At 32.8% G+C, this 25,072-nt stretch overlaps 1 protein-coding gene, 1 long non-coding RNA gene and 1 other non-coding gene across 13 annotated transcripts; all 3 read right to left on the reverse strand.

The window, feature by feature from the left end:
* Positions 1-6,776: 6,776 nt before the first annotated feature.
* On the reverse strand, positions 6,777-14,022 carry LOC146948834 (uncharacterized). Of its 11 annotated transcripts, XR_015027042.1 has the most exons (15): positions 13,666-13,895; positions 13,140-13,344; positions 12,948-12,978; positions 12,778-12,865; positions 12,550-12,695; positions 12,333-12,371; positions 12,069-12,191; positions 11,544-11,624; positions 11,176-11,324; positions 10,858-11,028; positions 8,156-9,294; positions 8,004-8,070; positions 7,852-7,909; positions 7,637-7,777; positions 6,777-7,208 (listed from the first exon to the last, which is right to left on the reverse strand). It is a non-coding gene; the product is annotated as an uncharacterized LOC146948834 (long non-coding RNA). The 11 variants fall into 11 exon arrangements; XR_015027045.1 differs by lacking the exons at positions 8,156-9,294; positions 12,333-12,371 and having other exon boundaries at positions 11,253-11,324; positions 13,666-14,022; XR_015027044.1 differs by lacking the exon at positions 12,333-12,371 and having other exon boundaries at positions 8,156-11,028; positions 11,253-11,324; positions 13,666-14,022.
* A 5,202-nt stretch (positions 14,023-19,224) lies between these two features.
* Positions 19,225-19,345, reverse strand: LOC146948835 (U5 spliceosomal RNA). The gene has a single exon (XR_015029365.1). It is a non-coding gene; the product is annotated as a U5 spliceosomal RNA (small nuclear RNA).
* A 3,001-nt stretch (positions 19,346-22,346) lies between these two features.
* On the reverse strand, positions 22,347-23,615 carry LOC146948836 (uncharacterized). The gene is made up of 2 exons (XM_085741470.1): positions 23,490-23,615; positions 22,347-22,827 (listed from the first exon to the last, which is right to left on the reverse strand). Exons 1-2 carry the CDS (start codon positions 23,545-23,547, stop codon positions 22,499-22,501), a joined length of 387 nt encoding a protein of 128 aa, XP_085597596.1. The 5' UTR covers positions 23,548-23,615; the 3' UTR covers positions 22,347-22,498.
* Between the last annotated feature and the right edge of the window lie 1,457 nt (positions 23,616-25,072).

Genomic DNA, 25,072 nt, shown 5'->3' on the forward strand with positions numbered 1-25,072 from the left:
TCTTCTTCTTCTTCTTCTTCTTCTTCCTTCTTCTTCTTCTTCCTTCCTTCTTCTTCTTCTTCTTCTTCTTCTTCTTCTTCTTCTTCTTCTTCTTCTTCTTCTTCTTCTTCTTCTTCTTCTTCTTCTTCTTCTTCTTCTTCTTCTTCTTCTTCTTCTTCTTCTTCTTCTTCTTCTTCTTCTTCTTCTTCTTCTTCTTCTTCTTCTTCTTCTTCTTCTTCCTTCTTCTTCTTCTTCTTCTTCTTCTTCTTCTTCTTCTTCTTCTTCTTCTTCTTCTTCTTCTTCTTCTTCTTCTTCTTCTTCTTCTTCTTCTTCTTCTTCTTCTTCTTCTTCTTCTTCTTCTTCTTCTTCTTCTTCTTCTTCTTTCCCGTTACACATCTTTGCATCATTAACAAGAGGTTTCACTCTTTATTGGATGACTTTTGTGACATCTTGAAAGCTAAAGCGCACTTTTAATTGCTTGTTCAATCTATCCCAAATCCTACTCCCAAGAAGTGGAAATTTTCCACCAAAAGTTGTTCCCAAGAATCTCCTATAAACTTGTCATCTTCGCATCAATAGATCATTGGATGAATGAATAATGAATCTTTCCTGAATCCTTAATCTCAAGGACTTGTGACTCTACATACAACCTATTGAAACCCACACATACTAAAGAGAATAAAAGAAATTATTAGTAACGTAAAAATTAAAAAATAAGAGAGAGAGTGAGAGAGAGAGAGGAATGGAGGAATTTCCTTTCAAATTCTAGTTATGCAACTTAATTTTTCTTTCATGATCTCAATGTGTACTTATACTTCTTAGCAGTTGGACTTGCAATTCATTAACTAGGCTCAATACAACTGAACTACCTAAGTCAGTAATTTGATTGCATTCTAATCAACTTAACTAACTTTGTTAGTTAGTTACTTGTTGTGCAAGAAACTATAGTAACTTAAATTACTAATTGAATTACAACTAATTCAACACATATACTTCATTCTTAGCCTATACAAATGAATCCAATTTGTTTTGCCATACACATTGTATTTCAGTTCTTACTATTGAATAAGTAGTAGTGAAACTGCTATCAGGTAAACAATACGAAGGTTATTGTACCCTTCCCAAAAACAAACCCCTTCCCAAAAACAAACGCCAAGTCCCAAAACCCAGACACACCCTTCCTCAACGTCACTTCCGCTCTATGACCGACTAACCACTCATAAAATATGCAAGACCACCCAACCCCCCCCCCCCCCCCCCCCCCTCCTCCCCAGAGCCGGAAAATAAAATAAAAATGTGATTTGTTTCTAATTATAAGGCATCTTTAAAAAGTGTTTGTTCTTAAATATAAGATTATCTACAAATTTTTAGATACATTCATTAATTTTATTTTCTAATTATACCTCTTATTAATTCTACCAATTGTCTTTTTTTTTGACAAATTCTACCAATTGTCTTGGAAGTATAAAAATCAACATTTAATGCATCTGTACATAATACAGTAGAAACTCTATAAATTAATAATGTCAGGACCAGAGAAATTTATTAATTTAGAGAGTTATTAATTTATCGATAAATTAATAATTATTAATTTAAAGAGTTTTTAAGTAATTATACTGTACATACCAAACAAAAATGCAAATTAGTCTATGCCTCTTAGAATTATGTTGCAGCGAACCTTGAGACTCAACGTAAATTAGTAACTACTGTGTTCATATGCATTGGAAATCAATAATGACTTTTGAACTTTAAAGGAAAACAGACAACTATTGAATCATATTTCAATAGAGTGTAATATATTTTTTTTCAGTTTCTATGAATTATTAATTTATGATTTTCTTGGGACCGAAAATTATAAAGGGATCTCCTGAAAAATTATTATCTTATTATTTTATCGAGTTTTTCAATTTTTTACATTGGCCCAAGTCGGGACCGGACAAATTTATTATTTTAGAGAGTTTATTAATTTACCGAGTATTAATTTAAAGAGTTTCTACTGTAGACAGTTGAACAATAGTTATGCATTTTGTAGACAAATTTATTTTTTATTCCAACTTTATTATTTTTTTAAGTTTAATTGCATGTTTGATCCCTTATGTTTATTTTTTATTTCAATTTGATCTTTTAGGTTTTAAAAGTTTTAAGTCAGTCTCTTACGTTTTAAATTTTCAAGTTGATCCAAAACGTTACTCACGTTGTAATAAGTTAGTCTCTTCCGTGACATGATATTGAGTTTAATAAGAAAAAAATTTAAAATTGATTTTCTAAATAAGATAAATTTCATCATCTACATACACATTGTCAACCCAAATCTTTAAACTGTCAAGTGATGGAAGAGACTAACTTATTCAAATGTGAGTAACGTTCTGAACCAACTTAAAACTTTTAAAACTTAAAGGGCAAACTTAACAAGTTTTTTTTTTTTTGAGCAACTTAAAAGTTTTTTTTAATACTCAGTAAATTTTGTAATGTATTCGTAGATTAAATGAAGGAGGGAGTACATATCTAGCACTTGGCATACGTGGGATTTAGGAGACTTGGTTTCAAAATCTACGCATAAAATTTTCAGAACTAGAGTATTTTTTTTCTTTTCGAAAACCAACACAAAAACGAGACGCAAGACGACAAAAATGATCAATTTTTAAGTAACTTAACAACTGATAGAACCTGCTAAAAGGAAAGTCTTTGAACAAACAGTTGTTTATTTTTGACAAAACAAAAAGTTGTTTTATAGACAATATAACACAAAAATATCACTCTTTCCCCTTTTGGAATAAAGTATAGTAATAAAATATTTATTATATAAAAAGATATTTACTCCGCGACTTACTTTAACTTAGCAATCTATAAATCCTAATTTAACGCATAAAAAAATCGAAATTATTGGACAAGATGTTGTAACCTGGTTTGAACCTTAACTCTAACATTTATAGCGTGAATTTTTAAATGGCTATTATCATTTTGTATTTTTAACTTTAACTTGAGTAATTTAGTTTTATTTCATCACTTGAAAATTAATTTTATCAATTCAACTTTGACTATTCGCATATTAGTGTTAAGAGTCCCACATCGGATATGAGATGGCCTGACAATGTGTTTATAAGTGGGGGCAATCCTCACCTCACAAGCCGGTTTTATGGGGTTGTGTTAGGCCCAACCACAATTTCTAAGATCGTATCAGAGCCTATTCAAAATCCATTGGGCCACATGCTATTAGGTTTCCGCTATCGGCCACCCATCATTTATGTCTACGAATCAAGCCCTGTAGTGCTGGTCATGAGGGGGTGTGTTACGAACCAAGCCAGTTTTATGGGGTTGTGTTAGACCCAACCACCATTTCTAAGATGCTATCAGAGTCTCTTCAAGATCCATTGGGTCACATGCTATCTGGTTTCCGCTATCGGACCACCCATCAATTATGTCTACGAACCAAGCCAAGTAGTGCTGGTCGTGAGGGGGTGCGTTAAGAGTCCCACATTGGATAGGAGATGGCCTGGCAATGTGTTTATAAGTGGGGGCAATCTTCACCTCACAAGCCGGCTTTATAGGGTTATGTTAGGCCCAACCACCATTTCTAAGAACTAATATTCATTAACACACAAAATTTCATATGAATCGGACATTTGTATCTCTGTGATATTGTAGTTGAGTTTTAGTCACATTTTTTAAATGTTTGTATATAAGCTCACTTGAAGTTCTGCGAAGTATCAAATAGTTTAGAGGTTTCATGAAATTTTACAGGCTTTGATCTATCAAATAATTTAAATTAACCATATTCTTGAAAATTATTTAGAAGAATAACTCATCTTAACTTGAAAATTATGACAAGGTTTTTAGACTGAAATAATCTTTCAAAACAATAATTTCAAGATATGGCATCTAGAAAGGTAGTGATAAGATCGATAGAGCTGGTGGAGCTTGGTGCCCTACAAACCATAGATCATTACAACCTCTTTGTTTCTTGCTAAACTAAAGCAAGTTTCCCCAATCCCCGTTTATAACAAACTAGTTACAAACCCGTGCTTCGCACGGGGTGCATTGCTTTTTTCCGGATAATTTTGTTTGCAAACACGTATTTATTAATACTTAAAATTAAAGTGATTGCGAAGATAGATATTATATGCATAACGATATTCTTACATTGATATAAAACTAAAAAGCATAAATCATAGCATACCATGTTCAAGAAGGGTCTATTGTGCTGAATAGCTAAAACAAAAGTTATACAATGCAAATTCCAAAGTAATTGTTCATGACGGATTAGAAATAGAAGCACTTGTTGTGCGTGCTAGCCTACCTAGTTTCTAAGATTGTTTCGGACAATCTCAACAAATAATGACTTCGGAGGATCCTCTAGTTCAAAGAACAATCTATCTCCTTCACATAATTTGCTGTCTTTTAGAAATTTGTTCCAATCCTCTCCTATATATTTTTCATTAGGACCCCTGTTAGAAGTAATAAGCTTGCATTCATATTGTTTTCGGGTATTCCATTCCACTAATGTGATGTTGTGTTGTGTATCTGGAAGCACGTTGATGGAAATTTTATTGGGGAAGTGCTAAAGAGGGAATAATAATATGAATCAGTTAATGGTTAGAATTAGAAAAATTGAATATAAAAGTAGTAGTGTAGGTGTAACTTACCATCATCTGAGATGTCAGTCTGTTTTCCCAAGGCTTAGTGACCTTTTTTGCGAAGTGATACAAATCAGGATCATAATAGTCTTCATCGTCTTCTGAATCTGAATCAATTTCAATGACTTCCTGCTTAATAGTTTTGTTTTGAGAAGAAGCGTTGTTCTCGTTGACCACAGCTGTCTTGAACCTATTGAATTTACCGGTAAATTCGAATGTAACTTTCGTTGGTTTGTTCCACTGAAATGTTGTTGCAACATTTATACCAGATGTGATGAAATTTTGGTTTTTTGATTGTCCGAACCTTACTCTTATACTTATTTCATTTTCATGTATGAGCCATGCATAAGGATGTTTCTTTAGCTTGTTGAAGTAGTGTTCAAAGAATTCATGGCAGACACGAATTTTTCTCTGAAAATGTTCAGAGATATATAGATATTTTAGAACATAACCCTTGGAAAGAAGTAGAATGTATAAAGTAGTTTATTTCTATAAACACAATTTTTGTTGCCAATAATCTTGTATAAGTACACAGCTGAATCTAATTACCATTCATATCATATAAATATTAGAAGTGCAGCAGATGAAATGATCAATTCATACAAAAAAAATTGAACTATTACAAAAATATTTTGTCATATATAAACAGAGCAGGATCACAGTTTTCAATAATTTTGTGAATTGTCTTTAGTTGATTGCAAAAAGCTAACTCATGACATCATATGACCTCAAACACATGATAATTTTTCTTTTAAATGAGAAACTGATTTACTTAGAGATTCTATTGAGTACCTGGTATGGATAAACAATCGATTCAAAGCATCTCCTGAAAAGAAAGAGACAAAAACTTCTGGTTTTTATAAATCATATATAGTAACTTAAGAACAAATAAATAGAAACAAAAAAACATTTCTATACCCAAAAATGAGCAAATTAAGGAATATTGCACAAACATTAGAAATATTTATCAAAGCCTAACCAAGTTTTGATTCATGAAAAGAGCATATATTTTGTTCATGAGACCAGGAAAACAACGTAATAATTAAGATGAAATTACTAATTGGAACCAAGTTGAATTATTTTTTAAAAAATTTGCTCTAAAGGAGAGATGTTCAAATTACGGAATATTGTTATTCTTCGTAAATTTGAGAACGAAGGTCGCATGCTTTGCACGGGTTGAATAATGTATTTTTCAAAAATTTGGCTGTGAAGGAGAAATGTGCAAATTTTGGTAAATTGTTGTCCTTCATAAATTGTATTGTGAGAATTATGTGACTGTAATCAAGCGCAATTACCACCGAAATACAAAACCATAGCTCAGACTATCCACAGACCTGCAAAGACTCCACTGAGCACCCAAAAACGAATATTGCACAAATAAGAAGATAAAATCGAATAGCAGCTTGTCGCCCTCTTGTCGGTGATTGTCCCTAACAAATTGGAACCAACTTCCTCCCAAGGATTTTTTAGCCTTGTTACGCTCAGTGGTAATGAGGCGGCAATTGTATTTCTGACCGGTAAGCACATCAAGCAACCACATTGTCTTTCTTGTAGTTGTATTTTTCAAAAAAAAATAGCTGCATTTTTCACATTCTAGCAAATCAAGGGAAAGAGCAAAATATGAGTGAAAATGCAAACTTAATATTCATAAAAAAAAAGGTCAAAAAAAAAATGTAATGACAATTATTTTTTAATCTAATATAACAATAAAAAAAGGGTCCTTAAACGCATGGTTATTTGATTTTTTTTCTTTCAAAAATGATATAAAGGATGGAAAAAACCTAGAATAAAAGAAAATTGTCAAAGAATGGATGATAATTACTATAGCCATTTTGAACATCAAAATTTACTTGAATCTTGAAATAAAGGGGAATGGAGAGAAGTTTCTTTGTAACACTCTTTAAGGTTCTCATGCAATTTTTTTTTATGGTTCAAGCAAACGTTATAGTTCAAGTATCCGCTAATAAATACTGTTACAAACCAAGTATATGATATCTCATATAATCCATTAGATATTAAGTTGTTAACTATTAGTTACAACAAAGATGTATGATGACCAAGGTTTTTCTATATGTCCCTGCAGCCAACATCATTTTTTGTTTACCTTAAATAACAGTCCAAATTGTGTACTTTGCATTTTTAAAACTTCAATAGTCTTAGATTAATATCTAAAGAGTGCAATATTAGATGTAGTTAGTTGATTATAAGGAGTATTATCTCATCAATATGCAAGAGTACATGGTTAAACATAATTGAATGCATAGTTTGTTAGTTTAACACTCATCATAGATTCTAAAGTCGTGATACATAGACCAATTAACATTTTTTTGATATGTTGCCCTGCACTCATTTTTAAAACTATATGTGTAATTCCAATTGTACTTTGCATTTTTTCATCCGCGAATATGTCTAGATCGCTTTGTCCCGGTAAATAGTAGGGTTTGAAGTAATCCGGCAATAGTTGGTGCCTTAACCATCCTTTCAATTGCAGCTGAACCTCCACTCCGGCATAACTCGAGCAATGCTGCAACTGCATTCTCCTTACCCGTCGCCACTCCTTACTCGAGCAATGCGGTGTTCCACAACGCATCATTCCTATCAATCCAAACAAAGCAAACAAAAAGATGTAAATACAATGATATAAAATTACGTTATTCAACCCGACTCAATAGTCCTGAACAAAGAAAAAAATTGATGGTTCTAGTTAACGACACATTTATAAGAAGCACAAAAAGTTTATCACTGCAAATTAGGAATTGTCTAATTAAACAATAAGTTAGTTAAGTCCTAATACTGCACTAATGGAACATGTTTTAGAAATCTTGATTGTCTGGTATTATTCCCTCAATCTCAGCTTGCAAAAAACAAAGAGAAGAAACCAGAATACTGATCTAGGAACATAAATCATCAAAAAATTTGCTTCAAAATCAATTATAGGCAATAATGTTAATGTATTAAACCACATTTTATTAAGATCCTCTGAAATTTAAAAATGAAAGTAATTTGCTCTAAAGGAAGTATACATGGCCTTAGGTATCCATTTCGCACTACATTTTAGTGTGTTGAATTGCTATATTGGTTGAATGAATCTATTCCCTTGAAATCCATTTTAGTAACATGACTCTCACATTCATTTCCTTTATTACATCCTCTAGAGCAGAAACCTGAAAAATAGATCATGTGTAAGTCTACTGAAACGAACAGGTCATACATTGAGAAGGACTATTGAAATCTGTACCTCGATGTCACCAGATTTTATTCTATTCAGACAAGCTGCCTCAATTTTCCAAATCCTCCTGTAAAACATTTAAAATTTGAGGAGCATAAAAATTTAGCTTCATTTATAACTACCTAAAATCAGGTTTCTCAATGCAGGCACATTAACTACACCTTTCTGAAGAGAAGTGGACGATATCTCTTACTCTGGCTCTTCTCGCCACGACGAATTTCCTTCAAACTGTCACACAAAAAAATACACCAAATCTCAATCAAATTAACACCAACAACCATAACACATCACAACAAAATTCGCGTTCACTTACTTCAAAGACCGAAAGCACACCATCACAGACTCACAGTTACATTATCTTTTGTTCTATGAGAATCCAAAGGCACAATTTCTGGATAAATTTCTGGATAAAGTTCTATGAGTATATTTATTGTCCACAAACCAATAGTTATTTTGTTCTCCCAAAGTTGATATTCAATAAAAGAAATGTTAAAATATGAGATATATTCCATGACAACAATGACAAAAATAAGCACACTAATAATAATTATTTGGAATTGTAAGCTCAATTAACTCATTTGGTCTCCAGGATAATGAGGAAAAATTCTATCACTAATAGTTCTCAAACTGTGAAAATGTAGAAAAAAACAATTAGGTTGGATTTCATTGACTATGTCTCTTCAAATATAAATTCCAACGGGAAAATTTCAGAACTAATCAACATTGATACCGAAGGAAGTGATGCATAGCACACGAAGAATGCCAAAGTTTCTGCTGCTAAGAATGAAAATGATGGAAGAAGAAAAACCATATTTGCCTAGCTTGTGATTTAAGGCAAACTCTATATCTCACAATATCAATGTGATTTAAGACAAACTCTATATTTCTCAATATCAATGTTAGCTTGAAATATAAATAAGGAATCATGCAGCAAAATATTTACCTACGATAGAAAAATAGAATGTGATATAACAAAAATAAGATTTGATAAAAAAAAAAAAGAAGGTCCGGCAATAAACTATAAACTACTCAGTCATTAATAATCAACCATGTATCAAATTTCTATGAGAGAAAGATAAGATGTGGTAAATTGTAAACTAACAGTAAACAACACAAATCCATTAAAGTCGCTTGAATATGCTGCAAATAACTACTTGAAAGTTGAACATGCATAGTGGAACTTCCACTTTGAGTCCAGTACAAATTTGAATTCTAAAAGCATTAAAGCCACTTTAATATGTTGCAATTACGTGCTTGCAAATGGAATATGCATAGTGGAACTTCCACTTTATAGTTTCTAAACCATTCACTATTAAATAAATTCTAAAAGTATCACGGGTAACAGTTCCAGCAATTGCAGAAAAATGAAGAAAACAAAGCTGATGGAACTTTCAATTGGGCTAGAATATGGTTGTGGCTGCTGCCGCATCAATATTGTGGCTGCAATCGCCGCTGCAGATCACAACTTCTAATCTTATTTAAAGGTTATGTTTCATCTCATAATAATCACATAGACTCTTAATAACAAATGCACATTTAATTTCCAATGAAAATTTCTGGAATCAATTTTAAAATAATAATTTAAATTAAGTCTCACTCATCTCTTATCTGTAACAATAGAAATTTTAAAATATGATGGCTAGAATAATACATAATGTTTTCACAAATGAATGCAAAACAATTTCTAGGTTCTGACTTTCTGATTGAAGCAAGTATTTACCAATTCACTGTCATGCAGCTTCTACTCAACTGGTGCTTCATATAAATCTTAGATCCACAACAGAAACAGATTTTACGTAGTAAATGAACATCTTACTATTTGGAAGCTGGTATTGTCAACATCTGACAAAAATAATATCTCGAAGACTATGAAACACTGACACAAACATAGACACAAAAACCAAAAACGACACTGACACATCGACACCACTAATAATTTGAAAAAATGATATGATTTAATGTAGCCACATCAACATGTGTGGTGTTGACGTGTCGTGTCCGACACTCTTCAATCGGAAGTGTCGGTACTAAATAGCTCAAAGATTTACCATTAACTAATTGGAAGACACCGTGAGCTTTGGAAGCAATGCAGGAAAATTTAATGCTTAAACATATAAACATTTATTTTTGTATAGTTTAAAATTGGAAATTTATTAGGGTCCCATATAGCATATTATCCACAAAAATGAAAATTCTGCATTTCATGAACACGACGCATTTTCACTTCTACACTTGTTTTTGGAAGCTTAAAATACCATTTAAACCATTTTTGCAGAGAAAGCGAAGGAAACCAAATGAACACAGTAATGTCTCTTGACAATTGATAAAAGCAAAGCTTCGAAGAGAATCCAAGGACACAAGCTTATCCTAGAAAGACATATCAAAACACCTACATTCTTCTTCAAGTAAATACACCAGAAAATTGTTAAGACAGCTACTTCCATAATACAGTCTACACCCGAGAAAATACTCATTTCTCACAAACCAAAAAACGAAGAAAATCATATTCAGGACTTACACAAAGAAAACTCCTTTGAGGTATCTAACAAACACTTGTAAATAGAATCTGTTCATCCCAGAAATTAAAAACATTGAAAATCATAAATTCTTGAAAAAACCTTCTACAACATGAAACAAAGAATTTGGTTATTTCCTTTTCTTATACCTTAGACAGATCAATAGCTCTTTTTCTAACCACATTTTCATATCATACGCATCAAATAATTGATTGTATAACTCTAAGGTCTGTTGAAAGCAAAATTTAAAGTTCATGCATACATCACTGTCAAATCTCCACTCTCACAACTTATTAATCAGACATATGATATGATGAAAAAGCTGGTAACTTCCCCTTTTCTTTCTTCCTAAACTAAACATTGCATCAATTAGCATCCTCAATAAAAAGCAATCACTTGTCCCTCATTCCTCAGAAAAGGTCACCAATTAAGTACTATTAAGTAATAATCTCAAAGTGTCTACACTATACATCAAACACTCATAGCAATAAAATCTTACCTATCATTGGTTCCTTTCCAAAAACAGATAAACTATCTAGTAAGATGAAGCAAATTCTCTTCTTCATACTTTTAGTACTCTTCGGTCATATCTTTTTTACCACTACTTTAGCTCATTCACCTGCTGCAGCACCTAAAGCTCCGGCAAAACCTGCCCCTGCCACACCAGCTCCTGCAACAGCACCAACAAAACCATTAGTCCCTTCATTACCTCAATCACCCTCAGTTCATGTTCAACATCAAAGAAGGACTATGCTTAAATTTTGGTGGAGGAATTTAGCACTGATAGAAATAGTGAAGGAGACTTGAATAATCATACAAAATCCTCATCACTTCACAGTTTGCTAGCTGACATATTGCTTCTAAAGAAGGCTACCACAAAATGCCAGATCAAACCTCTCCTCAGGAGGATCACCAATGAAGTCAAATACAGCGTCTGCATTTAAGAAATCTTCATCTGCCGTATACCTGCATAATGCATTTGAGATTAAGAAAAAGTCAAATGAAAAGTCACTACATGTTTAGAAGTCCCACACTACGAAGGCAGCTCGGTTGGTGAGCTAAGGGACATTGAAGGAGTTTAAAGTCAGAGATCTCGGATTTGATCCGGGAAACTAACATAACTTACTATTGTCTGCCTATAAAAAAAACATAAAGCTGCTTTCCATTCAGTAAATAGAAATATACCGGCTCTTTGTTACTATACACTTCATCCCAGCTGCTTTAGCGGCTGCTAGACCTATAGCACTGTCCTCGACCACGACACATCTGTAAATAAGAAATAACAACATTTCATATTCAAAAGTTGCACACTACATGCAGTTCAAAAACAAAATTAAGAAATCATATGATTCTAACTTGCTCTCATCCAAATAAAGTATCTGATTGGTTTATTTGTTTTTGAACTTGCACTCCATACACTTCAAATAGGGTTAATAATAAGTTGCTCTAAAATTTTGGTTCAAATAAATGCCATAAAATTCTACTGTTGGTGAATAGGTTTCAGAATGTATATAACTTTCATATCCTAGAATACTCAGCACAACTAATTAACTAATCTTGCAAACAAAATAGAATGAATTCTATTCTATAATGTCTAAATGACGATGACTTCACAAGCAGACAAGCACTATCTTACAAACTAACAGAGATTTGCCATAATCTATATCCTTCAATTCATTAAAACTATCAAGGTTTAAAATAGTTAAATACCATATCCTGCATGAAGTCCCTTCCTCTTGGCCTCCTTCATGCGCCTAGCACGGGAGAGGGAGTGAATCTTAGTTGGCTTCCTGATAATGAAGCCATCCTTAAACAACTTCCTGATGTTTTGGCCTGCAAAGAGAGAGCCACCAAACCATTTAAATAAATTGAACAAAGTTATTGTATCAGGAAAAAGTTAATGTATCAGAGCTGGAACAGGGTAACCATCATCCTCCAGGAAAGAAAATGAATAGAAAGGATGCAAGAACAAACCATCATCTTGTAGATTGCATCATGTAATGCAGCAATTCTCTGTTATATCACAGACCATGGCGCGGCCACAATTTAAAATGTTACACTACATTAGCTAGATACATGATGTTTCAATATCAAGCAAAACTATACAAATCCAATATAAACTAAACCGTACACAATTTTGTTGGTAAGTTACTTCTAAATAACTTCAGTTAAATTAAAAATAGGTTCTCACTTTTTACCAAGGAATTGACCCATTCGAGCTTCCCAACGGCCACATTTGTGCAGTGTTACTCCTCTGTACTTCGAACTCCCTCTTGAGAAAACATTGCTTTGTAGACGAAGTGTTTGCACAAACTCCTCTTTCGATAAATTCTTCGTCTAAGTAACAAAACATCGAAAAATTACATGATATAATCCATCTAGTTTCACATTCATCAAGTATACTTGAAAATTCTCTAACCTGTTAAAGATCATCATCATAATCATTCAAATTGAAATTTATGTCAGCACCAACTCCCCTGAATTTAATCGCAGGTCGATCATAGGCTCTGATATTCAAAATTTGGAATCAACTCAACCATAAAAAAAATTAATTACACAAAAAAATTGAAAATATGTTCAAAGATTTACCTAGCAGCAACATGAGCTGTGTTAAATCCACCTACAAAAATCAAATACAAATTTCAAATTTCGTCAAAAACTAAAACAATGCCTAAAATAGTAAATCATATAATATACTAATTAGTTCCAAAATCAAAGAAATTCAAAAACTCAATCATAAATTACAACCAAAACCATAAAACACATATTCAAAATAACTACCTGCCAGTCTCCGAAAATCACCAGACCGATTAAACTCATGCGGCCGTCGATTATGATGAGAAGGTGACGGTGAACCTCTCCATCTTCCTACTGATCCTAAAGACTCTGAACTCCCCTGCTTCCTCTCTCTCAATGACGAACTTTTTCGATTCAACGGTATCGGTTCCAACGACATCAATAATCAAATCCAAACAGCATATATCCACTACTGCCACAAACAACAACAACAACAACAAATAGATCAAATACACCTCAATTTCACACCAAATCTACAATCATAAACTCAAAAACCAATGCTCACTAATAATCAAAGTAACCTAGGGTTTTAAAACCAAATTCAAATCAATCTAACACCATCTACTCACTATCACCACCACCAAGGCACTAACAACAACATCAACAATAACAAAACATATGAGGACCCGTTTAAACCTCACCATCGATTAAAAACAAAGAAACTAAAAAGAATATCACAGAATATCACAGAAAAGAAACATGCATGAATTAGGTAAGTATATAATCTCACCTTCTCATTTTCGCCGATCACCTTCAATCCAATCCCACCGCCGTTGAGTTCTTCGCCGATCACTCTTCCCTAAACATGCAAGCTAATAGTTTGATGAATTGGTGACCCGTTAATCGGCGTCGACCCGTTAATCGGCGGTGATTTCTCCCTTCGTCCCTCTCCTCTCCCGTTCTTCCTCCCGTCCCCCCTTCTTCCTCCGTTCCCGTTTCTCTCTCCCTTTTCTTTTGTTTTTTTCTTTTTTTCTTACAGCTTCTTATATATAGTGGGGAGATGTTTATTTACTAATTTACAAAAATACCCCTCTAAGGGCAAAATTGTAAAAAGCACAGCCATGGATTTTCCTATTTGGTTTAGATTAATATCCTTGCCTAGTGGATTCTATTCTAGTACAAGGATGAAGAATTTGTGAATGAAAAAATCTCACCGACATGAAAAAAGTATGCCGTTATTGTCTTGCCATCATGGTAGCTAGTGGACAAGACGATTTATAATGATCAATATCGATGAGGAATGGCTCTCATTGTGGAAATTTTATGTAAAATATGGTTACTTTATCCATACCAATATGGACATAGTCAATTAAGGAAATTTCATCATATAAATTAAAGTAGCTTTGTAAGTTTTGAAAGCATATATATTGCCTTAATCATCACCATCATGTTTTTTAAAGTTACGGAAATTTTCTCCGTAATCTATTATCATATGTACAGGTGGGTTTGAACATTGGAGACAAAATATGTTTATTCTAGGATACCTGTTGGTTTATTTAAATATGAAAGCAACAATGACGTCAAAATCAAAGCAACAATGGCTCATGCAATTATTGAGAGACACTAATTGTACTCTACAAGCGATTTCCTGTCTACCCTACGAATTAAATTTTTGAAAGGTATTTGATAACTGTTCGCATGCAGTAACCAATTTGTGATAATTTTATTGAAAAGGTTCTCCTCCTATTTCGTTAGTCTATATATCTAAGGTTGATTAAGTAAGAAGGAGTAGTGCTAATCACACTCTCTCTAACACTCAATTTTTTATTGGGTTACATCAACGTGGATCCTACACTTTGAAAATAGAACTCACATAAAATGATGAAACCTAATAACAAATTAGGTTCTCAAAAATTAGGTCCATAAAATGATGAAACCAAATAAAATGGAATCCACATAAAATGATGGAACCACATAAAATGGAACCCACATGAGGCCTATATCACAGGGTCTCAAAATTTTGAGGACCTAATTTTTCATATAAACAAGAAATTTAAGTTTGACTAACAATTAACAAATGTTAACCGTTCAAAAAATAAGTAAGCCAATGTTAAATTTAATTTGCTAATCGAGCCGTTAGTATAAGTTTCGAAATTTACCTACGATTTTGTGTTTAGGTAAATACTTAAGAAGAAAAAATAAAGTTTTTTTTTTTTTTTTTTTACCTCTGTCTACACTTTTATCTGTCACTAAACACTATAAATATTGTCCTCGTGAGCTTAGCTCAGTTGGTAGGGACAACACATGGTAGGAACAACGCATGGTAATATGCAAGGTTTGGGGTTCAAACCCCGGCCACCACATAAAAAAAAACACTAAATATTCGTTTAAATTTTTCATTTAATTTTAATTACGTTTAAATTTTTCATTTAATTTTTATTACTAATCTAATTTTTAATAAATAAATTATTCATAATATTGCTACTTCTATTAATTTTTACATTCATTTCTTAAAAATATATCTCGTGAAAAGGAAAAAAAATGAATCACGTCATAACACATAATTACAAGATTTCTTTTGGGATATAAATATAAGCAAATTTGATCCTAGATACAACAAAAGATAATTTAAGAAAGTAACAAAGAGATGTTAGAGTAGTCAACTTAAGCTTATTGGCAAAATGGAGAAGGAGGTTGATTCAAAGTGAAAATTCTATGTGGAAGGGGGTGTTGGTGGAGAAGTACAGTTTGCGGGATGGGAGGTTGTTGGATGAGAATAATGTTTCGTGTTTGTGGTTTGCATCTCATTTGTGGAAAGATACAATGTCACTAGAAGACCGTGTTAGCTCAAATTAGTTTAATCTAGAGTTGATGAGGCAGGTTGGAAACAGCGGGTTGACTAGTTTCTAGCAGGATAAATGGAAGGAAATTGCTCCGTTAGTTTTCAATAATTTCCTAGGTTTTTCGCGATTTCAAACTATAACAAAGCTTTTGTGAAGGAAATGTGGGAGCTGACAATTCTTTTTTGGGAACTTTGGTTTATCTTGGAGGAGAAATTTGTTTGTTTGGGAGGGGAAGCTTTTAGATAATATGATAGAGTTGTTGGAGGGTTTTAATTGTACACAAAAAATGGATTGATGGAAATGGATTCCGAAGGAGAATGGAATGCTTTCGGTTTCGTCGACATATACGTTGTTGGAAAAATTGTTTGTGTGGGAAGATAAGTGGAGTGATATGGAGAAAAAGTTTTTGGTTATATTTGGAAAGGCAATGATCCTTCACGAGTGATTGCCTTTTTGTGGAAACTTTTACTTGACCGCATCCCGACTAAAAATAATCTCCTCATTTGTAATGTACTGCCCCTTGAAACTTCAGTCAATTGTGTTTTTTAAGAGTCAGAAAGGGAAAATGCTAGTCATATCTTCTTGTTTTGTGATGTGACAAGTAGGGTGTGGCGATTCATGATGCGTTGGTTATAGTTCATGTTTATTCTGTCTTCGAATTTGTTTGTTCATTTTGAATGTTTGATTGGCAAAGCGACAAATGAAAAGTTGTGGAATGGATATTGGATTATTTGCCAAGCAATGATTTGGGTGATTTGGAATACGTGTAATCTTAAACTTTTCTCAAAATATGATTAAGGAGGTGGATGAATTGGTATAGGAAGTTAAGGTATTATCTTGACGGTGGACTTTGGTTAGATTGAAGGTTCCAACTTACTTGTACTATGAGTGGTGTTATAACCCCAAAGATTGTATTTTGAGGTGATTTGGGTTGGTCTTATTGCATGGTGGAAGTGCTGTTAAGGAGAAGTTTTTGCTGGTTGCTGCTGGTTGTGTAGGAATGGTGTTCCTGTGGTGCGTTTTGGTTTTAGCAAGGCATTGTTGATCCATTTTGTTTTTGAATTTTTCTATCCTGCTTTGTTTTCATTTATGCTGCCAGGCCTGTGTATTTTTAGTTTTTTATGGTTTTTGAGTGTGTTAGTCTTGTATTTGTTGCCATGTTGGTTGAGGGCTGATGTGTTTTTCAACATGCTTTTGTCCTGTTTGCTGATGTGTATTCTTGTTGAATGTTTTACTCTCATTATTCGTGAGAGGTGTTGCATTAATAAATTAGCTGATTAAAAAAAACAATGTAAAATACCGTTATAATTATAAGTGTTGAAATTTGACGTCTACAAACATGCATAAGTCAATGTTCAGATCTTGAATAACATCAAACTTGAGGATTGAACAATAATGTGTGCTTATAACCTTACATTTAATTGTTTCTTATGTCAACAATTGAGAGAGGAGAAACTGTTTTTTTGTCCACTTACTTTCTTTCTAGCTCGTTTGTTTTCACCTCTCTCTACAAACTTCCGCCAAGCCACCATCTTACTCTCCCCCTCCTAATCTAAATCAACCTACTTAAAGATGTAGATCCAAAGCCTGGTGGTGCGATGAGAGCATTTCTCTGCACCACCACAACTTCCTCTAACACTCTCAAAAGCTTATTTTGTAGTCGCTAGACTTGAGTTCGCAAGATCCGGTCTTGGTTTTAATGGTATCATGCCTCGTTGGAGATTGGACTGGACTACTCATGTGTCGTAGGAGGAACCAGTATAAATTGTTTTGTGTCTGTCTTCTCTCTCTTTCTCGGACTCTTTATCTTTTATCTGCATGTTCTGTTTTTTCGCTGCATTCAGACTCTGAGTCAGAATTTGCAACATCATATTTTGTCCAAGTTTGTATTAAACACTTAGAAAAAGAAGACGCAGTTCAACCCCTCCCCCCCGCCCCCCTTCTTGTGTGTTTTTCTTACATTCAGTTGTTATTTTTATTTTTTTCCTCTGTTGTTGTCGGTTTGTTGTTCAGGTGCTGCCAATTTTGCTACTGCCTGATTGCTTTGTTGTGGGTCTTTGACATTTTGTTTGTGTGTATGTACTGTTGTTTTACGGTTTATTATTAGATATTGGTGGTTTTGGATATGTTGCCTTTTGTTTTGGTTTGGTTTCAATATCCCTAAAGAGTCTGTTGGTTCTCTTAACCCTAAAAGGTTGTTTTGTTACATCGTGTGCTGGACTCATCCCTCGATCTGAGTTCATACACGTATGTGAAATTGGCTATGTTTTGTTCATGATATTTTTGGTTCTCTGATGTTTCCAGGTCCTGCTGAGAGCTTCATGTCTTAAGGTGTTAGGATTGCCTCCCCTCCGATACAGTTTTTTTATGCGTCGTAGTTTGTGACTAGTCTCAGATTGTTATGGTCAAAAGAGCTTTTATGTTTGTTACTGTTTTCAGGAAGTTGTTGGTACTCGGATCTCGAATATTCTGTGTTAGCGGTTGATCCATACGACAACTTTGGACCCTAAACAGTCTTTCAGATGCTTGCTCTTCACTAATTTTTGTGTAATTTGCTTTTGAGCCCGTACACGGATTCATTAGGTTGCGTTTGTGATAAGTGTGTGTTTGTTAGAATTTATTAGGGCCAATTCACTACATTTTGATTTATCATGTTATATTTCTATTTGGGTTTTACCTCGGTCAGGTCTAATGTCCCCATAGTCTCTGTATCTTTTTATTTTAGTTTAGTATTGTTTTTACTTTTGGCTTAAAAAAAAAATGAGAGATTGAAAACTCTTAAGTATGAATTAGTGAAACACAGAGAAAAAAACAATAGCAAGAAAATTGTTCAAATTCACATGCATTCTTAAATGGTGTTATCTCTTGAGAAGTGTTCTTCTAACAACCACCTAAGTTTGATGATTTAAAACATCTTGAGTTTTGTATATTAACTAAAAAAAGTCACTCCATGGTCTCAAACAAACTGCCAAAGCTTGGCCAACATTCTCCACATTCCTATATATTCGTGTTTATTTGTCTCTATCCTTGTACTTGTTTATGTTTTTTTTTTTTTTTTGCAGAATCATTGATTGATATAATTTGCAATGGTCACAATTCCAAAAGAGGCAGTCTTGCTAATGTAGGTCTTTCCTTCCACTAATTCATTCGTTGGTGGAATGAGTTGCCTTTGACCTTCCATGCTTTAAATTTGTGAATTTTTGAAAGGATCATGGTGTAGTCCACTTTCTTTTGCATCTCTTATTATTTCATTTTACCATACTATTTAGATGGTTCTCCTTGGCATCATCACCATTTGATAAAGAACAAAAAAATATCCAAAAGAAACGGTAGATTTGTAATTAAATCATATTTTATTTATTGATAGATGCATGTAATAACAACAATCACCTGCAACCTCAAAAACATACAATTGAAGGATTTGGGTTTTAATTCAGGTTTAGTTGTCCAACCGAATAATGATTCAACCCAATAAAGCATTATCTTCGAACTTTTTTTTTTTTTATAGGAATCCTTTAAACGGAGGTTTCCTTTCAAAAATTATCGTATGCTGCTTCATACGATGCGCACACGGTATTCTTTAGTAAAATACGAAAGAATAGTTCGCTTTGTGCTCATCGCGCAGCTCCGTACGTACCTTCAAACTTCATTTTACAAGGGTATATATTACGTACTTGTTGTACCAATATAGCCAAGACCTTTGAGTTTTCAAAAATTAAAATTAAAATTAAAATTACCCAGTCCTTAATATAATTTCTTGTGACACTCATCGTCAAAGATGTTAAGTAATTCGCTTTTTGAAACCGGGGCTTTCTTAGACTATATATTAAATTTTATGATTTCTTCTTTCATTTAATATGTTTTGGAGTCTCAATTGATGCAATTACTAGTCTAGAAGTCGAAATAACAAACATATTCTATTCAATAAAAGGACAAGTTATTGCTCAAAAAAAAAATAAAAGGACAAGTTATATAGTATTATTGTCATAGCAGTTGAAAGCTTCGCATATACACTATGTTTAATTAAGATTCAGAAGGAGGAGCTAACTGTATTTCAACACTTAGAGAAACAAGAAATGGTACAGATAAATCATATGATGTTGAAGTGCTCTAGTGAACAATCAATCGTTCACTTAATCAAAGCATATAATTAATATGTACTATATATAAAATATTAATCTCAAACTTTACTTAAACACAACTCCTAACTAATTCCTTTCGTGCATCATTCATGTCACAAGCTATGACTTTTAAGAATTATGTTTTTGATCCATTTTGTTTGCGTAATATTTTTTTCCTCAAAGTAAATATATTTTTTTATTCTAAGTAAAATAGTTCTCAGTTCATATTGCACTTGTTATTAATCTATTTTTTTCTTCAAAAAATTAATCTATTTTTTTTCATCTTCTTTCCCGTCTCATACTTAATCTACCCTCCCTTTTGCAATTTAGGACTAAAACATTGTTTTCTCTCACACATGGGCCAAGCCCATTACTTTTTTCTTTCTATTTAACTTGGGATTTTGTTCATGTCACTCATAAAATTTCTCTTTAACATCCCAAAATGACCTATTTGACCCCATTAGCAGTTAACCACTGTTTGCACCAGCGGTAAAACACTGTTTTCGGAAGAAAGCCTGCATCATGTTGCAACTTTAGTGCATACACCGGATTAAGGTCCCATGTAAATAAAAATTTGAAGTGCTCTATAGCACATGCCTAAAAATGTAAACAAACACATTTATAATAACATATTATAATAGGATATACAACAAACATAAAAACAAAATAAATTACTACCTCAAGTGGAGACATGTATCCTCTGATGGAACTCTTCTCAGGTTCAGTAGTCTCAGAAAGATGAAAGTAAGGATTAGCTAGTGTCATCCCACCCTATGCCATTCATGTATCCTAGTAAAATCCAGCGTCCAATTGAGTCATATGAGTTTAATGTGCTTGTTGCTCTCGTCGGAGAATATGGTACAACCAACAAAAAATAGCATGACATCCCTCACACACCAATCCCGCATGTTATCTTTCTCTTATTCCTCCTCGTCCCTATCTGCATCCTCCAACTCAATTGCCCTACTAAGGTTCCCCTCATATAATCACTTCAGGAAGGGGATACCTATAAAACCACCACCTCATTGTCTCTTTGTCTCCTCCATCGCCTCATCCTCAACAACACCCAACAACTTTGTCATCAGGAGCACACCTTTATCATAGGAGGACTGATCCTCGTGCCTCATCATCTTCCCTTCGATGGGGATGTGTAGAAGACACAACACGTCATTCAGGCACATATGGAAGTTGTTGGTCTCCTCATGTCATCTTTCTGACAATGTAGTAACCATGGCAGTATTGATGGTCTTGAACCCAGTTTGAAGAACTGGGAAAACACCGGATCCATGAACTTGAGTCTAAAACTAGTCGAAATAGTCAGTTGGATATGTAAGGAAATCTTCCTCCCATGTGTGATTGCCTTTACCGTATGCTCGTGAGTCTGAAATACAAATAAAACAAAAATCTAATCGTTAAAAAAATATTAATTAAAATAAAAATTTAAACAATAAAGAAATATAGTTATACTTACACTAACGTCGCTCTAAATCGTAAATGCATCTTATTAAACAATAACTTGGGGAAATTTAAAAATAAATTAGATGGTAGTAGAAAATGACACACAGTCAAATTTATGCTTAGCTGAAGTTCCTTAAGCTGGATTAGGGTTATGCAAATGCAAAACAACCCAATACGAGATTCAGGTTTTTCTCAAGTCCATAGGTCCAGGAATGTCATAGGATTGTTAGAATAAGTCAAAACTTAGTGAAATTTAATAATTTGGTATTTTGCTTGTGTTTGTGTTTATAATGTCACTAACTATAGTGTAACATAGGTTAAATTATGTAAGCAACATTGTGTTTTTTTATTCCCCATATATCCGCAAACCAACAGTTGTCTTCATGTTTTATTTTCACTCATATACTTTACGGAAAACTTTCCAAAATGTCACCCGTTTAAATAGTGCTCCAAGTCAAGCACAACTATGAATTTCTTATATTTTGGACTAACAAATAGAAGATGCATTTTGTTGGCAAAAAGAAGATGCATTTTGTTGGCACATGTAGTACCAATAAATGCTTATAAGCCCTCCAACCATATAGTGTTATATCTACTCGTCCTCAAAATCCCTCTTATTCCGATGTGATTTGGTTTATTCATGTGTTCCATGCCTAGAAACATGTCTCATTGTGTGTGTCATATTCACCGATATAATCACTCTCTGCCCTCGTCAACCTCAAACTTCTAATGTATTCCTATATAACTAATGTTTGCTTATAAATACCACATTTATAGAATTCATTAAACACACACGATCAATCAACACACACAATTTATACATTTTTTTATTAATAGGACTAACGTTTTTTTTAGGGAAGGACTAGTGTTTGCTTTTAAATAGCACATATGTGCAATTCATTAGATACACACTATTCACAAATTTTTATCATTTTGTTTACTTGTCGTTTATGCATTTATTTAGAAGCTCATAAAAACATCAAACTCCATTGCTGAGAATCATAGTTCATTCTTCAACGTAATCGTTTGAAATGCAAATAAAATCACAATTGAGAACAATTATCTAATGTTTATTGATTTGTGACCATGCCTTAAAGTATAGAAACTTCAAATGCTTAAATATAAATGTCTTATAGCTTATAAAAACAAAAAATAGAAAGGCCTTATTTTTATTATTCTTAGAATTTAAGTTGGACCTAACTCAAATAGATCCTTTGCAAGGAGTACCTGTAACAGAGCTTACAGGATAAAAATTAAAGGCTGAATCCCAAGCATAGGCAAATTGATTACCATCACCTCCACTCAAGGCATGACCATTAAATAAGAGGCAATTATCTCCTTGCTTCTTAAGAACTATAGGGTCAATAGGCATTGAAGATTGAAACCCTTTACAATTAATCATTATTTGACTTTGTGGACAGAAGCACTTGTTGATTACAGTAACCTTCCATACAGGTTTACCTCCTACGACTCCCCCAGTTTTTGCTACGATAATAAAGAGGCTTTTCAGCGGGCATGCAGCATAGGAACCTGAAATTTTTAGGGTTTAGAAACTAAATTAGCAAAAACATATTGTTTGCACATATTTTTTTTGAGAAAAATATTAGGTTATGAGAAATTATAATTCATAACCGTGTACAATTTTGGTCTCTTACAAATGTCTTTGAAGAATTATGAATTATGTAAGTTTAAATCTCTTGCAAATGCATAATTACAAGGGATATTCGTTTCCGAAACCGTTGACATAACTGCATGCAGCTTGGATTATCTGTTATTTGTACTCATATATACAAGGAGGGAAATTGTTGTGCGGATGCTTTGGCAACTATGGGGCATGATTTGCTCGACACTACTTGGTTCCACATTTTGCCGTCTTTCTCTGTCGGTTGATTTTACTAGAGATAGAAATGGGTTGCCCAACTTTAGTTACCGTAACCATTTCTGTCTTTTTTTCTGTATTGTTTTTATGGTTTGTTTTGAGGGTATTGGCCTAGTCCCCCCTCCTTTGTACAGATTTTCTCCTTTTTATTAATATTATTACGTATTAGGAAGACGGTAAAGGATGGGAGTTGTTGTTGGGTGCCAACCTAGTTGGGATGCTTCAACCTCTCCCTGATGCCTAACCTTTCTGTTTGCCTATCAAGAAAAAAAATTACAAGCATTTATTCCTTAGAGAAATTATCAAAGCATACCTGTGATGACTAAAGTAAGGAAAATGATGGAAATAAAACACTTGGAGGTGGATTCCATGGTGCTTAGTTGCTGAATCTTGTGGTTTTGGTTGTGAACTAATCCTTGAAACAACTGCCCAGTCCTGAACTAAGAATAATACATATATAGTGTAAATTTGATTCTTTTCCCTTAACCAAACTGATAGAAATATTCCACATTTTATTTTTGACGGAAAAGAGGTAAATATTAAACATAATATACAAAAAATAAATAAAAAAATTATACATAATATACAGAGACAAATTTTTCTATCCATAATAACGCACATTCATTGAATGTGAAAACTTATTTTAAAGTTTTTAGTCAAAATAATATATTTTATTATTTTCATTAATTACCATATGAATTTTATAATACGGTTAATTATTATAATAATAACTTTTCACATATGATCACATATACATATATATATATATATATATATATTAGAATTTTGATATTTTAATTTAAATTTGAATAATAAGGTTGATAATTATAACAAAAACTTCTCACATATGATAATATATATCTATTAAAAAATTTAACATTTAAATTCCTTCCAATGACAAATTTTTTTTAATTATAGCTTTAAATAATTAATATCATTAAGGGTTAAATATGTTTTTGATTCCTATAAAATTAGGACCTTTTAAGTTTAGTCCTTACTTAATAATATTAGTTCTTTTCGTCCCTAATTTTTTTTCTGCACTCAGTATTAGTCCCTCATCAATTCAAATTCGTTTAATTTATACTTAAACTCTTGAGTTTTTGAACAATTTTTTTAAGACGTGTTAAGAAAATTACTAAAAGCTCCTCTGCAAAAAATTGTCGTAAAATTTGATTTCTACATCCAGATTTTGTTAATTTTATTTTGGCTAAATTGCAATTTTTGTCCCTTAACTATTTAGGTAGTATCGCTTTGGTCCCTTAATTAAAATTCGATTTATTTTGGTCCCTTAACTTCTCTCCGTTACACATTTTGGTCCTTTCCGTTAGTTTTAATTCAAAAACGTTAGGTTTTCTTCATCTTCTTCTCCTCTTTTTCATCTTCATATCATCTCCATCAACCTTCAACAACAAGAATCCCACAAAAATTTCAGAAGAAAATGAAGAAAACCTAACGTTTTTGAATTAATACTAACGGAAAGGACCAAAATGTGTAACAGAGAGAAGTTAAGGGACCAAAATAAATCAAATTTTAATTAAGGGACCAAAGTGATGCTACCTAAATAGTTAAGAGACCAAAAATGAAATTTAGCCTTTTATTTTTAACTTTTGTTGTTTTAAAAAATTCATATTTAATTCGTTTCATATTAAAAAATTCTAAATTTTAGTAAATGAACATTTCATAGTGTTCTAAAGATAATTAAACAAACTTTGTTGTAACAGGGACTAAAATTAGAAGTAATTTTTTTTTTTTGTAGGGACTAAAAAACCTATTAAAATTAAGTAAGGACTAAACCTAGAAGTTCCCAATTTTATAGGGACCAAAAACATATTTAACTCTACCATTAAATATAAGAATTTTATACAAAAACGTTAAACATAAAATAATACTTTTCAT

This window comes from Medicago sativa, chromosome 2 (genome assembly GCF_051527215.1).
Source record: "Medicago sativa cultivar Bolivia chromosome 2, Bolivia_mono, whole genome shotgun sequence".
NCBI lineage: Eukaryota > Viridiplantae > Streptophyta > Magnoliopsida > Fabales > Fabaceae > Medicago > Medicago sativa.

What these genes read in the sequence shown, in the direction of transcription:
- LOC146948836 (XM_085741470.1), bottom strand. Translation starts at nt 23,547, where the DNA reads ATGGAATCCACCTCCAAGTGTTTTATTTCCATCATTTTCCTTACTTTA. An exon ending in CCTTACTTTAGTCATCACAG is followed by an intron (nt 22,828 to 23,489) that starts GTATGCTTTGAT and finishes TAAAAATTTCAG; the next exon opens with GTTCCTATGCTGCATGCCCG.